We start from the raw sequence: 15,438 nt of genomic DNA, 5'->3' as shown, positions 1-15,438 counted from the left end.
CTCCCACAGCCTGCGCCTCGGCCCCCAGCTCGCCCCCACCTCCGGGCAAGCGGTCGGGGCAGCGCCGCCCCTCCCGTTTCAGCTACGTTTGGCCGGAGAAGATGCCTGGAGAGGGGAGTTGCATCCTCCTGCATCCCTCAATTCACCTTCCAGGAACCGCGCGGCTGCGGGACAGGGCTCGCTGTCCAGCTGCTGGCGGAGAGGGCGCGTCATCCCGGCAAGGCATCGAAACAACCCCCTCTGTTCAGCACGTGGTTGGCAGCGACTCCGGGTGAGGCCGTTTTTCTGTGCTCTGGTCGGTCTTCTCACCCCACCACACATTCAGCCCCTTTTCCAGATGCTCCCGGTGTAGTCAAGGTAATAAAGATGGGATTCTACTCAGATTTTCACTTCACAGGGACTCATGTTGGGTTTTTTTTATGCCACAGTAACATTTCGCTTGCTCCCTGCCTCGTCAGGCCTTTGCTTTAAAATTCTTTCAGAGACATGGCCCTGCGCCTTTTGGGCTGACACCAGACAACTCCCCCTGAGGTGCTATTTCTTCCCACTGAAAGTCCATGTATGGAAAAATGCTTGTCAGAAAGGAGGACACTTGAGTCAGCACCACACATTTCACAGCACTTCCTCCTAACAGCCGCCTTCTCCCTCCGCAGACTACCTTCTCCTGTATAATCCAGCCCCTATGCCGTTTTCCAAGACGCCTTGTGCCTGTGCTGCTGGTCATCAGTGCCTGACTGGGACGAGAAAGAAGACGGAGCTTGCATCACGCGTAGTCAGACAGTGTCAGACACATCTGTTAAAGGCCTTAACTAACGTATGCAGGAGCAGCACGAAACTACATTTCAATTTGTTCTTGATTATTCCTCATCTTTTAAATGTCTGGTCACACAGGCAAGTTCCTCCTTCGGGGGTGCATTTGATGGCGACACCCTAAGCCACAGTGGGGGCAAGCACGAAGGCGACTTGGTGAGCAGACACATCCCGGTGTCTGCACCAGCCCAGCACCCCCAGACCACTGACTGCAGGGCAGAGATCCGGACGCCAAGGGTCTTTTGCCAGAATTTGGTTTTGACCTTTATTCTGCAACCAGCATCACCTACTGCGGGAGGGGGGGTTACACACCCTGCTTTTTACCACCCTCCTTTAGCCCCTTTCTTCTTCTTCTGCTGCTGTTTCTTCTTGGTGGCTGGGGCACCAGCGGGTTTTTGGTGCCTGGGAGGGATGACGTTACTCGTGGCCGACACAGCCGCAGCGCTGCCGGGCCGAGGGGAGGTAGGTGGGCTGCTGGCAGTCCTGCTGGCATCCCTGCAGGAAAGACGAGAGAAAAACAGCACGTGGGTTCACAGCCACCTCCAAGATGCAGCTCTACCACAGGAAGCTGATAGCGAAAACCAGCAGCTGCTCCAAAAGACAGAGCATTAGGCAGCGTTATGTATGGGAGGGGACTCATGCAAGGAAGTCTTAAATAAGCTTCACCATACACGGAAGGGCTGATGGATCATGGGAACGTGTCTCAAGGGGCAGGCAATCTCCCCCCAGCTGATGTTCACTGGACAGTGTTAAGCCCTCAACAAGGAAAGCACAGCTAACTTTTGAATGGACGGGTGGCCGCTCATGCCAGACGTGAGAAGCCCTTCAGGACCCCACGCTTAGGCAGTGCAAACCCAGCATCCTTCCTCCCTCATTAACCACAACGGCATCTTGTGCCAGCCCTCCTCGCAAACACTGTTCAAGCCAACAGGGCCACAAAACGTGACCCGTACTTCCGAGACAGCTGTGTAAAGAAAGAGAAACTATCAGACAGCACTGGCAGTTCCCTGTGCTGCCGTTATTTCAGACGCACTTCTTTCTCTCAGATGCTAATAAGTCACCATCTTGCTGTCCAGCCTCGTACACAATGGTAAACCCTGATTCCAGCTCAAATAATCAGCGTCAACTTAGAAGGAAGTACAGTGTTTTCCCAAATCGTGGCAAACGGTTTTCCAGCCGCCAGAAGACTTGAAAGTAAACAGCTCGAGAGAAAGCATGCAAACCTCATCTCATCGCCCAAGCTCAGAAAAACACATTAAAAGACACTGGGATTTTTATTTGCACCATGCCACCTTCACGCATGCCTAGCGTTATCATTCTGGTTTTCAGCGACCTATGAGCACCTTCGGGAAGGGCAGCTGGTAGAAGGTTCAAGCGGCAAAGCAGAGTTTCCCTTGTGAAACCCACAGCTGGCATGGCAAAAGCGCCATGGAAAAGCAGCCCAGTGATTGCCCACAGCAAGCCCTGCCAAATGGGTACTTACAGTTCAGAGGAGCCAGCTGTGGTGGAACCCTGAGTCCCCTTGCCAACCTGATCCTTCTTCTTGCCCTTCTTTCGCCCGCGGTAGTAGGAACGCTCCCGCATTGGAAGCCACCGCTCGGGGTCAGGAGTCACCTTGGGGTCATAGTTCTTAGGCAGCTTTCCTGCAGAACATCCAGTGCCAGGAAATGAGACTGGGGTCAACAGACTAGAGAGGCATCACCAAGGCATATGCATGGCATGTCAGTAGCCAGGAAGTGCAAAGAGCCCAGCAACCCACAACATCTCATCAGGCCGAGGTGCTCTAACTCCTGTGGAGAAACGCCCCACCCAAACAAGCTATCACAAAGATTTGAGCTCACGGGGACCCAGTCCCAGCAAAGGATTCCAGCTCCTGGGGAACCAAAGGCTGGCTATTTGAAGAAACAATCTGGCGAGCTCTCTGGAGCTGTGCCGTGTCAACAGGGAAATGCAACTTACCCTTCTTTTTTTTCTTCTTCTTCTTCACATCCCCCTGTCTGGAAAGCAAGAAGGGAAACAGCCGCTGTGACACAGCACAGACACAGCAGACAAGTCAACTAGAAGCTGTCTCTGGAAGAAGCTAAACCACTCCCATCTCTCTCAAAACTCAGTCTATGCTGCTACCTGAAGCTCCCTGCAGCTAAACAGGCTCCCTTTCCACTTGCCCACCTTCTACAGCAACACCCCTACCACCCCAGGCATGGTATTTGTGCCGCCCCAAAGAATGACCAGAGCTACAGCAGCCCGCTTTACCCTTGCTCCTTCTGCTGGTTGTCTCCAGTGAGCTTCCCAGCTTTCTTCCGAACATAGGTTGCTCCATGGGAGTTCTCCAGCGCATCAACATCTACTTTCAGTGACATGGTGTCTGAGGAAGGCAGGTGTTTACTAAGACTGCAAGGGAAGAGGTTTAGGGATGCAAACCAGCAGGCAGATAAACACCCCGGTTGGTACAGATAGCAACAGGCAACTTCAACTTGACCTGTCTGCAATGCAGCCACCAGGCAAGCCTACGGGGCTAGTTCTGGCTCTCTCACCAGCTGGGATGAGCTGCTTACTCACCACCTGCCTCATTTTCCCCTTCTTTGCTATGGGGGCAGAAGCAGCAGCTTCCTCAAAGCTGGTCAACGTGGCAAAAGTGGTATGTGAACCTGGTATTCTGGGTCAGTGAGAGCTCAGCCGTGTTTTATCGAGCAGTCCTGTATTACTACCCCACAGGTTTTAGATTCCAACAGAAAATATGGAGGAGCTCCTGGGTTTTGGTTCCACCTAGTTACCAATTCTCAGAGAGAAGGAGGCCAAAGACAGAATACATTTTGAGATCTCTAAGTAATCAAACCAATTAAGGAAATAATGTAGTTCCAGGCAACTTGACATGGATATACAGCTGTTCTGGAGATGTTCCTTGCCTTTCTGCAGGCGAGAGTGGGTCTGGGTTCCCCACACAGCTGAAATCCAGGGCAGCAATGCTCAAGCACCTCTTTCTTTGCCCTGATACCACCAAGAAAAGGATACACTTTCGCTTTTTCGGGGTCCACCAGGGAGTAGGCAGAGATGAGTTGTGCTAGAGTATGCACATCTTTTGGGCTCGGCCTTTGTAGGTAAAAACAAAAAGAAAAAAGTCCAAGTTACCAAGGTACACACTCATCCCAAAGACTGCAGGGCTCGCTGCTGTAGCACAGCTGCTATCTGTGGGGACAGGCACGGCAGCCTGCAGTCTCCTCCAGAGCACATCGCCAAACGCCACTGGTGTGGACAAAGGGAGGTGCAGACATCTCCACAGTATCATGAAGCAGGCAATGAAAGACAAAAATCCCTCAGGCCCTAGTAGCAAAGACAAGTTAACAGTCTGTCTGTCCAACCGTGTGTCCCTGCCAAATCCCATCAAGTGCATAATAAAAACTAAAACCTAGACATTCGTGGTTTATGTAGCGCTAGGAAAAAATGATGCATCCCAGTCCCCAAAGCAACCTTCACTGCACACAAGAGGCCTCTGGGACAAGCCAAGCAGGTTTTCAATTGAACATCAGCTACAGATCAAATTAATTATCCCCCCCCCCTTCCAAAATATGGCTTTGCATTGGAGCCCCTGTGCAAAAGGAACTCTAAAGGAGTTATCAGTCAACCAGCATCATCAGACACTGCCTGGCAACAGACAGGTTGCAGCTCCTCCTCAGCAGCCACCCAACTCACTTCCAGAGCTCCTCCAAGTCGCTGATTGCTTCCTTCTTCCTGCCATGCTTTAGTTTGAAGTTGGCAGCTTCCCTTATCAGCGACAAATGGACAGGAGACTTGGGCTGAAAGACACAGCAGCCATAATTAGCTCCTCATTACCACAGCATGGAGCCCAGCTCTAGCTGGCTTTAAAGCCCGCGGCCTGGCCATGGAGAGCCAGGTTAGCATCCTGCCATGCAGAAAGCAGAACACCTTTGCACTCCAAGATGTGAGGCAGCACTGTAAGGGACAAGGCAGCTTGCTGCTCCACAATGCTTTCTAACCAGGGAGAAGACCCGATTGCTACATGCGGGCAATTGCCACCGCTCTCCCAATCTGACAGGAGCTGCTGCTCCCGGTTTGCAACACGTCAAAAATAATGAAACAATGATAAAACACATGCTCACAAAACAGGAGCTCACAGGTCTCCAAAACCCCAACAGGATGAACTGCTGGGACTACACATCAACAGGAAACGCTGAGTTGGACTAACTAGAAAAGACCGGGACAAAGCTCCTCTGGTCTGACTTGCCTGGAATCGCTGATACCACTGGATAGCCTGTGTGAAGACCTCGATGGCACTGTCAATGTCCTCTTCATGGCTGTACATCGTCACCAACGCAGACACCTGCAATCATTCAAGAGCAGCTTATAGCAGATCTTTGCACAAGCTGTTACAGCCAGAGCCTCAGCAGTTAAATGACGGGATTTCCTAAAAGCTGAGTCAATGTGAGCTTTCTGCTCTGTCCCTAAAAAGCAGCTGTGGTAACAGGCACAGGCGAGACCTTCCTAGCCGGGTCCCTCACAAAAGAAATGTCCCCACCAACCTTTCTCCTACAGTACAAGCTTAAGACTGCATTCACAGGAAGAACCTTCTTGATTTGGCACTTGAGTTGCTTGCCACTGGACACAGTTGCGTTAGAAACCCTTTTTCTTCCCCTATTCTCTATCCCAAGAGCCGCGAAGAAAGAAATGAGCACTGAAGAGATGACACAGACACCACCCGTTTGCCTGCAGCCCCATCGCAACGAGAGGTGACCCAGGGCAAGGAGGCGGTATTGCCGGCTGCCCGCACAAATCTTATCGCTCGCACTTGCGATTGGAACAGATCCCCAACTGCCGGCCTCTGCTCAAGGACCGTACGCTCAACACCTGGGCACTTCCAAGTTCATCGAGCTTTTCTGAACATGGGATGTGGACACGCGTGCAGAACAGGGTGATGCTGTGAGGACGGAACATACGGGTACTTTCTCCCTAGTGCCTGTTGAACTAAAGCGGTTTCAAGAACTTCCCAACAGTACATACCAGGGAAGCAGCTGCTCCAGTCATGTTACGCAAGTAAATCCAGGCAACACGCAGGTCTGAGGGATTACGAGTGGGAACATAGGCAGAGAGCACCTCTGCTGACAGCCACAGTACTCCTGTGGCTAAATGCTGGCCACCTGATGCAAGCCATAAATCCCACCTTTGTCCAAGACAAGGAAGATGAGCTCAAACTCCCTGCAGACACTCAGGTCAACTGAAAACCACAGGGAAGAGGCAACAAGGAGCAGGAAGTACAAAGCTGTGCTACAAGGGAAAAACCTCACCCAGTTCAGACTGAGTTTTGCTTACCATACCAGGCTTGTGCTGCAGTTCTTCTATGCTCCTCAGGATCATGCAGGCTTTGGTGACACTGCCTGGAACAGAGACAGGGAGGAACATGATCTGAATGGCACAGTAACACTGCACCCTGTCAGACAACTTCCAGCCAAAGGTAAACAATGGGAACATAAAGATCCCCTTCTCAGAACGTCTCCCCAGTTGTTTCCAGGGATAAAGGACAGACCTCCACACAAAGGACCTTTCTGCCTTTACCACATCCTGCATGGGTTCAGGAGCAAGCTTTCTCAAGCAGGGTCTTCTCTTCCAGGAGCAACTCTGTGCTGCTAGACTATACAGGAATGGTATCATCAGGGAGCCCCACTCTGCTCCCAAGACCCTCCTGCCCCAGAGCAGATTCAGCCCTATTATTCACATAGACTGGGGGCATCTCTGCCAGGGATCTGTGGAGCCTGGACATCCAGACACTGAGCTGTGAGCATTATCCTGACATAGCCATATGTATAGACTACCCGACCAAAAGTATCTGTGCTCTGCACCCCTGTCCAACAGTAACTGCAGCAAAGAATGCCCTAAAGGCTGTTTTTCTCACCCCTTGGACCATTACCACGTGCAGACACTCCCCAACAAAGGAGGACACTGGATACCTTGAGCAATTTTTAGCTGGGCCATCGTCAGCTTGATCTCTGCTGCACTGGCAGGGTGCTGGTCTGCAAAGTCCTGACAGTCAGAGGAAAGAAAAATTCAGCACATGTACAGGCACCAGGCTGCTGCTCTGAGGACTCGTATCTCATGCTCAGTCACAGCAAGCTGGCAAAACCCAATGGAAGCTTTCCAGCACAGGCAGGCTTCAGTACAGAGCAGAAAAGGGGCCCCAAAGTGTACGGGTGGCCCACTGCCCTCTGATTTCCATCCCAGGCCACTCACCCCCTCCAAAAAGGAGGCTGTTAAAAAGTACTTGCAAGCAGAGCCCACTGCTTACCCTAGAAGTTGTCTAGAACAGCTTCCTAAGCATAAAAATCAGAGGTGCAAGGGAACTATTTCCCTTTAAAAGCGGCATCGCTCAGCTGGCTATTAGCGCTTTCCAGAAGCATTAAGCCAAACCAAAATAAGCAGAGTCAGATACCCCTGGAAATTTAAACCACACAAAACCAACGAAGGGAAACAGCACAGGAGAACACAAAGCACAGGTTTAAATGGAGCTTGGCCAAAGGAGTACTTTTGCTTAACCTACCTGCAGAAGCCCTACGGCCTTTGCATGCTGCTTCTCCCGACACAGCTGGGCTGCCTGGATAAGCACAGGGAGCAGATGCTCCGGGCTCTGCGACTGCAGGCTTGCTGACAGCTTGCGGCACTGATCCGCCTGAGGAGTGGGAAGAGAGGATACACTTTTCTCCATCTCTGCAAGCACCAGCTGCATCTAAGGGGAGATGCTAGTGATTCCCTGAAATGGGTGCGCAGTATCAAGAGCAAGTCCTCTCAGTAGCACTTCAGATGCATCTAAGAACCCCCACACGCCTTCAGTCATCTCCACACCATTCTCCCTACAGCCACATTCAAGTCACTACACAACCACCTGCTGTTCTTTTAGGGATGATTTTTGTTTCACCCACTTATGTGCCCAGCCCAAATGATCTTATCTTCTGACACAGATCAGCTGCCTATCCATTTCTGCTTAGTCAGAATTCCCATGCAGTAAATCTGTAGCTACTTACTGCAGATCAGTTTCTCCTACCTGGTTAGTGTACATTGCCAGCAAAGCTTTGTTGAATTCAATTGCCTGGAGCTGTTTCTTGGAGAGTTTATGCTCAACACCTTCTGCATTGGTCAGCTTCACCTTTTTCTTTGAGTCAAAGACATTTTGGTCCTGGGGAAATCACACATCATGAGAAGATTTCACTACATTCCTTGAAGAAGGAGAAAAGGTCTCTGGGTCTGCAATTTAACTGCTGTTTAGGAAAAAATCTTTTCTGGTTATCTCCCTTCTCTGCACAGAAGCAGAGAAGCAGGCTGAGTAACCGCATAGGTATAGAAATACCTTGTTAATTGTGATGATGTTATTTGCAATGACAGCGAGCAGTCCTATGTCTGTCGGCCTGCAGATAAGAAACACAGAAAGCACACTGTTATTAACAGTGGTCTCTCTACCGATGGAAGGCTGAGCATTTGTTTTAGAAAAGCCCTTACTTCAACTTGATTATTTGATTGTAGAGCTGTAGAGCATCCTCTGTACGACCCTGCAGTTGCATGATGTAAGCCATCTGACCATGAATAATGGCCAGTTCAGCCTCAATGTCTTCCTCTGTCACATCCTGAAGGAAAACCAAATCAAAAATAAAAAAGCTGCCATCTCACCTCTCTTCCCCTGGCTTCAGCATTCTGCTGGCACATGCCTATGAGCTCTCTTGGGCAGTACTAGCAGCAAAATACCCCAGCTTCTACAGGTAAGGGTTGTAGCCACAGGAAAAATACAAGTATATCTGGGTTTAAATCAGGAGAAAAGAAAGCTTCACCTGCTCCTGCAATAATTGGAAGATACTCTTAAGCTGTGCCCTGTCTGCCCCTCTGCTCGAACTGCAGTTACGTATTTCCTGTTTCCCACCACCCACTCGGCGTGTTCAACCATAGCAGGGACAGGTCACAGGGAGGTTTCAGACAACCTGTACCCATCCTGCCTGCGCCAGCACAGGCAACTGTGCAAGGAGCACGGCAGCGAACAGCCCGCAGCGTTAGCAACCCTTCTGCAACAACCATGGTGACGGCCCCAGCCTCACAGGCTGGAACCGGCAGCAGGCACGTCTGGCCGGGTAACACTGCGCAGCAGCTCTGGCTAGCAACCGGCCAGCTGCGGTACGCTGCACGACCGCGCTCTCCTTCACGCTGGTGCAAAGTGAACACTTTCCAGAACAACATGGAGAACTTACAGAGTCTTCTGACAGAGACTGGCGGCACAGCTCTAGAAGGAAAAACAAATTGAAGAGCACCATTTAGAGGGCTTCAGTGGGGAAAAAACAGTCTAGAAGCTGGGTGGAACGTACACTTTTTTCATGTATCCCTAAAACTTCTGTAGCACTGCAAGGGCACATCAGACTACAAGTCTGATGATGGATGGGACTGAGCATGAAGGAGAAGACTAGATGATGAAGAAGTATCAAATGTGCAGGAGATGCTGTCCCTCCCAGAGCTGCCCTTGGAGAGCAGTCACATACTCATTTTCTCTCCTGAGCAAATTTCCTTCAACCTAACTCCTGATCTTTTCCATAAGGATCACTGGCTGCAAACGCTCACCACCTTGAGAGTCATTTTAAGTGCTGCAAGCCTGCAATATTCAGATTACACCACCACTTCTGGGGCAGCGATTCCATCAGTTTTCAGTACACATACCAGTAACTTTACTGTCTCAAACACCGCACCAGCACATCCCTTGCTTTGTTCTCCAAAGGACTACTATCACAGCACACAGGCTCAAATGACACATGCTTAACAAACCAGTTGTGTGCGAGAGCTGCTAGTCTGTCATCAAAACTGGGACAGAACCGACCTATTTATCCACAAGAGCAATTAGATCAAAAAGAAATTAATTCTTCCTAGTTCTCCACCCCCAGCCTTTACTTTTTTTTTCCCCAACACACATACAGTCCTCCTTTCACCCCTTAGAAAAAAGAAAGTCCTCTTTGAAAAAAAGCTCGTTTATTGGCTTATACTAATTTCATACCTAATATAGACCATGAAGTATTTTTATTTTTATAGCATATGTGTGTGTATATATATACATACACACATGTACTAACAAAACCAGAAGTCAGAATAGATGAAACCTCTCATGCTTAAGACAAGAGATTACACTCACGTCTGCTTTCTACTTCCTAAATCAAAACACTACTCAAAGGCACTGAACGCCAATCAGGGAGCTGTAAGAGAGCCAGCAGATGGTACATGCCACACGGCTCTTGGAAAGAGCTGCAGAGGAATGCTTCTACAAAAACACCAGTTCTGTCAGGAACCATCTGGAAACTTACAACAAATCCTGCTTTTGGTCACTTTACATTTTTCAAAAAACCTCCTTCTCTCTGACGAAGTGTGTCTAGAGAGAGCAAGCAACTACTTCTATCACACGGAGCTTCCCTCTCACCTCACCATGTTTTTACCTTCTGCTTTCTGTAGTTTTTTCATTGCTTCGTTCAACTTTCCTTGCCCAATCAATGCACATGCACTGTTATAACACAGCTCGTAGGTAGCTTCTCGAAGGCCCAAATCCTCCTAGCGTGAAAAGCAAACGGAACGCTACATAAACACCAACTCATCTCTACAGATTTGATGGGCAACAGACACAGATTACAGCTTTCATGTACATTCAAACTATTCCTCGCAAAATAAATGTAGAGGCAATTTTAAAAAGGTACACAACTGGCAAATAAGTCACAGAGGATCTTCCCTCACACTGCAGGGCAAAGTTGGAGGCAACTGACAAAGCAGGAACAGAGCTCCAAGCTGAACTTGGGGGCTACTTAGGCTGCTGAAGGGGGCAGGTGAGAACTGCTACTCTAGAGAACTAGAAAGTGGATCCACAGCGCTGAATAGAAAGCTGAACATGCTGTGCTCACCTCCAAGGACAAAGACTTCTCAAAAAATGAGAATGTTACCATCTGCACTGTTCATTAACAAAAATATTCCCAAGCATGGCTGGGTGATTCAGGCAGTTAGCTTTACCTGGGCAAGAGGGTAATGAGACAGAGGAAAGAGCTAGTCACCACAGGTGTTCTGCCTAAGGCAGGCTCAGAGAGATGTCCTTCCTATTCTGCTGTGACATCTACTAACATAACAGCTGGAGACCTCTCCTACGATGAAAGGCTGCAAGAATTGGGCATGTTCAGCCTGGAGAAGAGGAGGTTCCGGGGAGACCTTATAGCAGCCTTCCAGTACCTGAAGGGGCCTACAAGGAAGCTGGGGGGGACTTTTTACAAGGGCCTGTAGTGACAGGACAAGGGGTAATGGGTTTAAATTGTAAGCGGGGAGGTTTAGGTTAGATATCAGGAAGAAGTTCTTCACAGAGAGGGTGGTGAGACACTGGAACAGGTTGCCCAGAGAAGCTGTGGATGCCCCATCCCTGGATGTCTTCAAGGCCAGGCTGGATGAGGCTTTGAGCAACCTGGTCTAGTGGAAGGTGTCCCTGCCCATGGCAGGGGGGGTGGAACTAGATGATTTTTAAGGTCCCTTCCCACCCTAACCATTCTGTGATTCTGTGACAACATGGGTCTCCCAGAGATCAAAGGAGAAATATAACTCATGAACAATAACAGCGTTCATTCCTCCAAACAGGGGAAACCACTAGGTGATATACCTGGAAGTTGTTAAGAGACAGGAACATGTTTCTATCATGTTAAGGTGCTACGATTCCATATCCTTTATTCCTTGCCTCTCACTCTTACACACAGACACGCACACACTTACTTACTGGCATCACCTTCTCCCAAGTGCTTTGTGCTGCCACAACAGCTGAGAGGTTGGTTTTTCTCTCCTCCTCATACTCATCCTGGGAGTTGCGGATGAGATCCCTGTATGCAGCCAGACATTCGTCGTAACGCTCCAACCTGTACAACTGAGAAGGGGAAGGGATTAGCCGTCAGAATAGGATTTCCCTGTGCATGCTAGTAACTACAGGCTCCTTCCTCCCTCCCCAAGGACAGGCAGCAGCACAGCATTGTATGTTTTAAGCTTAACGTTACTAACATTTGCATCTACCTTTAAGGGCAAACTCTACAGATTACATATGCAAGGACTCGAGCAATGACACCAGACACCTGCACGCAAAAGGCACAGTTTTACTCCTAAAGCAGCTTCTTTGAAAGCAGCAGTTTCCCCAGTTTTGTCTTCAAACAGCCTTTTTCCAGATTAGATCACCTATCTATGACAGAGATTAAACGAATGGTCTTTCATGCAGCCAATTCTTCACAAAACTATTCTGATCAACCAAGGAGAAACCAGAGAAGAAACGCAACTTCTCTTCTGCTTCATTTCTAATGCCTGAGATGTCAGGTCCCGCAAACCATTCCTGGACAGGCATCTAAAGCAAGCAGATGGCTCAACCACAAATAAATCTCATCAGCTTTCTTCCATCCTCCATCCCCATCAGCCAGGTGGCTGTTACCAGGCCAGACCCCGGAAAGCAGAGGGAGTTACAAATGCATTGTTTTGCTTCAGTGGCAATAAGATGACGACTGTGCCTCCAGCAACAGGTGACCAAAGCTCCACAGAAGTTGGAGCAGTTGGGAACTGGACCTGTCCTTACCTTCAAGGCAGCGAAGGAAATTCTGTCCCAATACTTGTCCCACATTAGAGGGGGAACAAGGCATCCAACATATGAAACTCCCAACGAGAAGAAAAGCTTGTAATTACCACTTGTCCATAAAGCTCCTTCAGTTTGTCTGTCTGCTGACTGGCACTCTGAATGGTCTTGAGAGCATTTTCAATACGATTCAACCTGTATTCACAGTAAGCCTTCTCAAAGGCAATAACGTCACTGCAAGGACAAGACAGAGGCTGACGGCATGCACTGTAGTTCATGCAACAGCATTCACCCACCTGAACACGCTTCTTTAAGCAGCCCCAATTAGTCAGAGACTGCTACATTCCCAAAGAGCCAAACACCAGAGGTGAGCACACGATCCCAGATTACTGAAGTATGTATCTGTTGAGTGCTGAAAATATCTTAAACCTACTTTGAGTTCAACAGAGAATGAATATCAAAACTTCACCTATCAGAAGAGGTTTCTTCTTTCTGCTGTTTCTTCTTTCTGCTGTTACATGGCATTTCAAATCCCACACGCACACCCCCACATACTGTTTATGCGAATCAAATGCTTAAAGGTAAAACAATGCCAAACTTCATCACGTGACTCCTCAAGGAGAAAGCGTATCATTACAGCAAAAGGTTGTTACTGCAAACTTACAATCGACTAATACAGAGAAAGGAAATGGTGTAAATACAGTCCCATTATAGTCTGATACTAAGCCAATGGTAACATTAACCTATTCTGAAGTATCAGTGCAGCAGAACTGCAGCAAAAGGGTTTGCTGGTGTTAACATAAAATGGGCTTCAAAGCAAGCTCACGCCAGCAGGGAAGCATTCTCCAACGGAGCCTTGAATGCTATGTTTCACCTACCCCCTAAGTTACCACTTCAGCCAAAGGAAAATTAAGCAGCGATTCCCTTAGTTTGCCTCTGGTGCCATTTGTCACCAGCTATTTCTTTGCCTATTTAAAATTATCTCAGCCCAGCTGAGTATTAAGAGAGTCTGAAAACAAACGAATGGCATCAAGAATTAAAGCAAAGCCATGGACCAGCCTTAGTGCAAGACAGGACAATTCTGAGGGCAAGAACCACCACTTCCCCTGCTCTGCAGGATATGGAGACAGACACAAAGTAGAGCCAAGCTAAAGAAATTATAGGGAGAACTCTGAAGCAAACTGAATTTAGAGAAATCACTCCTTCTCCTCACCATCTACTATAAAAACAAGCTAAAAAACTTAAAACCCATTCTGTCCCATGAAAGAAGGAATTTGTGAATAAGGTAATTATGTTTTTTACAGATGTGAACATAAACGAGGGTACGTTTCATCACACGATACTACAACACACTTCTCTGGGAAGTTCCTTAACAAATGCAGTATCTGAAATAGAAAAATTTTGCTGCCAAGTAGTTCTTGGGTAGCAATTTTCATCCTAGTCATTCTGCAAAGAGCATCTTTATTAGGAAGAAAATTAGAGTTTGCTTATTGACACAAATGGGAAGCTTGACTTGTTCTCCAACACAAGTTGTCTCCAAGGTCGTGATTTTGAGAACAGGCACAAAGGACTTGCACCACCCCAAAAGCTGAGGCAGTACCTTCAAGCTGGCAAAGAAAAGGACCCCAAGAGCTGTATGATAAGACAGCCAAGTAAAGCTAACAGCTGGCTGCCACTGGCAAGGGCTTCTCTCGTCACCCCCCAGGAGATCTGCCCTCTTCCTCTGTACCAGCTACGGTGCTCAACCATGACGGCAAGCAAAGTCAGCTCACGCAGGTGGCTGAAAACTAGATGAAGGTCAAACTCTTCAACAGTAACAGCAAGATGGTAGACTGTCTCAAATTCACCCAGAATAAATCAGTGTTTCACTGAGAAGCCCAATCCCAATGGCTGTGAGCACTTCCGGCTCCTTATTTTGCTGCCCATTAGTCCCCTCCACTGAAGCTGCAGCAGCTTCTCAAGGACTTGCGGTTTCGTACTTTGTAGAGTACGGCAAGACACAACTCACCTGGTTAACACTTTGGTGTGAGTGTTGATTACGCCAAGGGCTTCCTTGAAGTTCTTGTTCTGGATAAGACACACAACTTTACACTGAAGTGCAGTCACATCATCTTTGCTGATCTGCAGTACTGGAGGGAAAACCAGTTTCAACACAACGATCCAACTCACTATCGGATATATTAGGGCTTTGTAAGGCTGTATGTTGTTACAGTTGCAAAAACCCATCACAGAGAGCAGTCACATCAATTGAAAAGGGTCGTGGCATACCTTGCTGTGGCTCAAACCATGAAACAAATCCTGTCACCTTAAAAGGATCCAGTATAAATACTGAACTTATCGAAAGTGACCGCTCTGCTAACATGCCTAGAGCAGAGTTGCACCAAAGAGCTGTACACCCCTGCACAAACCTTTCATTGGCGTTGCACTTCCAGGCAGAGAACACAGGGCCAAAACCCGAGTGCCACGTAAGGCTTATACAGGAAGAAAAGCACCTGATACAGAACAGCATGGCTCTAGACAGGCAGTCACTTCGTATGCTAGCACATTCTTCCAGCGGAAGACAGTGAGGGAGAACTAGAAGAGGGGCACAGGTTTTGGTATTTGTTTTTTTTCATGTGATCCCAACTCTCAGATCTGCCGGGACAGGACATGAGTCCCTGCAAACAACAAAGAGAGACCTTTTAGCCATGCCGAGCCTTCTACTGCATCCCGTTTTGGATGCCCAACTATCAGAACAACACATTTCAAGGCAGACTGTCACTCCCGAGCAAGTTATCGCTCCCCAGCCAGTTGGTCCACTGTAACAACACTACCGCTCTGATTCCCAGGGGAAAAAGCCTTCGTTCCTCCCACCACCAAAACTGAAGGAAAACCCAGGAGCAGCTCCGAAGGCCTGGCCCACAGCAAGGGCTGCGCGATGCAAACGAAGCAACCGACGGCCCCGGTGCGGCGCGGCTCCCCTATCCGCTCTTGCGTGCCGGAGGGCCGCGGGGCGCCCTTTGCCCGGCACGAAGCCTACGGACGGAACC

General features: G+C 48.7%; 1 protein-coding gene across 1 annotated transcript; it reads right to left on the bottom strand.

Moving 5' to 3' along the window:
• Nucleotides 1-1,048: 1,048 nt before the first annotated feature.
• On the bottom strand, nt 1,049-14,538 carry SRP72 (signal recognition particle 72kDa; the record flags this gene model as incomplete). The annotated part of the gene is made up of 18 exons (XM_010150021.1): nt 1,049-1,305; nt 2,294-2,453; nt 2,770-2,807; nt 3,064-3,201; nt 3,823-3,900; nt 4,501-4,604; nt 5,054-5,149; nt 6,136-6,200; nt 6,771-6,843; nt 7,358-7,486; nt 7,859-7,990; nt 8,162-8,219; nt 8,311-8,435; nt 9,048-9,079; nt 10,272-10,383; nt 11,579-11,722; nt 12,520-12,643; nt 14,418-14,538. Coding segments are annotated over 18 exons (1,904 nt in total), but the record flags the coding sequence as incomplete, so codon positions are not given.
• Between the last annotated feature and the right edge of the window lie 900 nt (nt 14,539-15,438).

Source organism: Eurypyga helias, unplaced genomic scaffold (assembly GCF_000690775.1).
Source record: "Eurypyga helias isolate BGI_N326 unplaced genomic scaffold, ASM69077v1 Scaffold51634, whole genome shotgun sequence".
NCBI lineage: Eukaryota > Metazoa > Chordata > Aves > Eurypygiformes > Eurypygidae > Eurypyga > Eurypyga helias.
The sequence above is the reverse complement of the archived record's forward strand: the minus strand, read 5'-3'. Positions and strand labels throughout refer to the sequence as shown.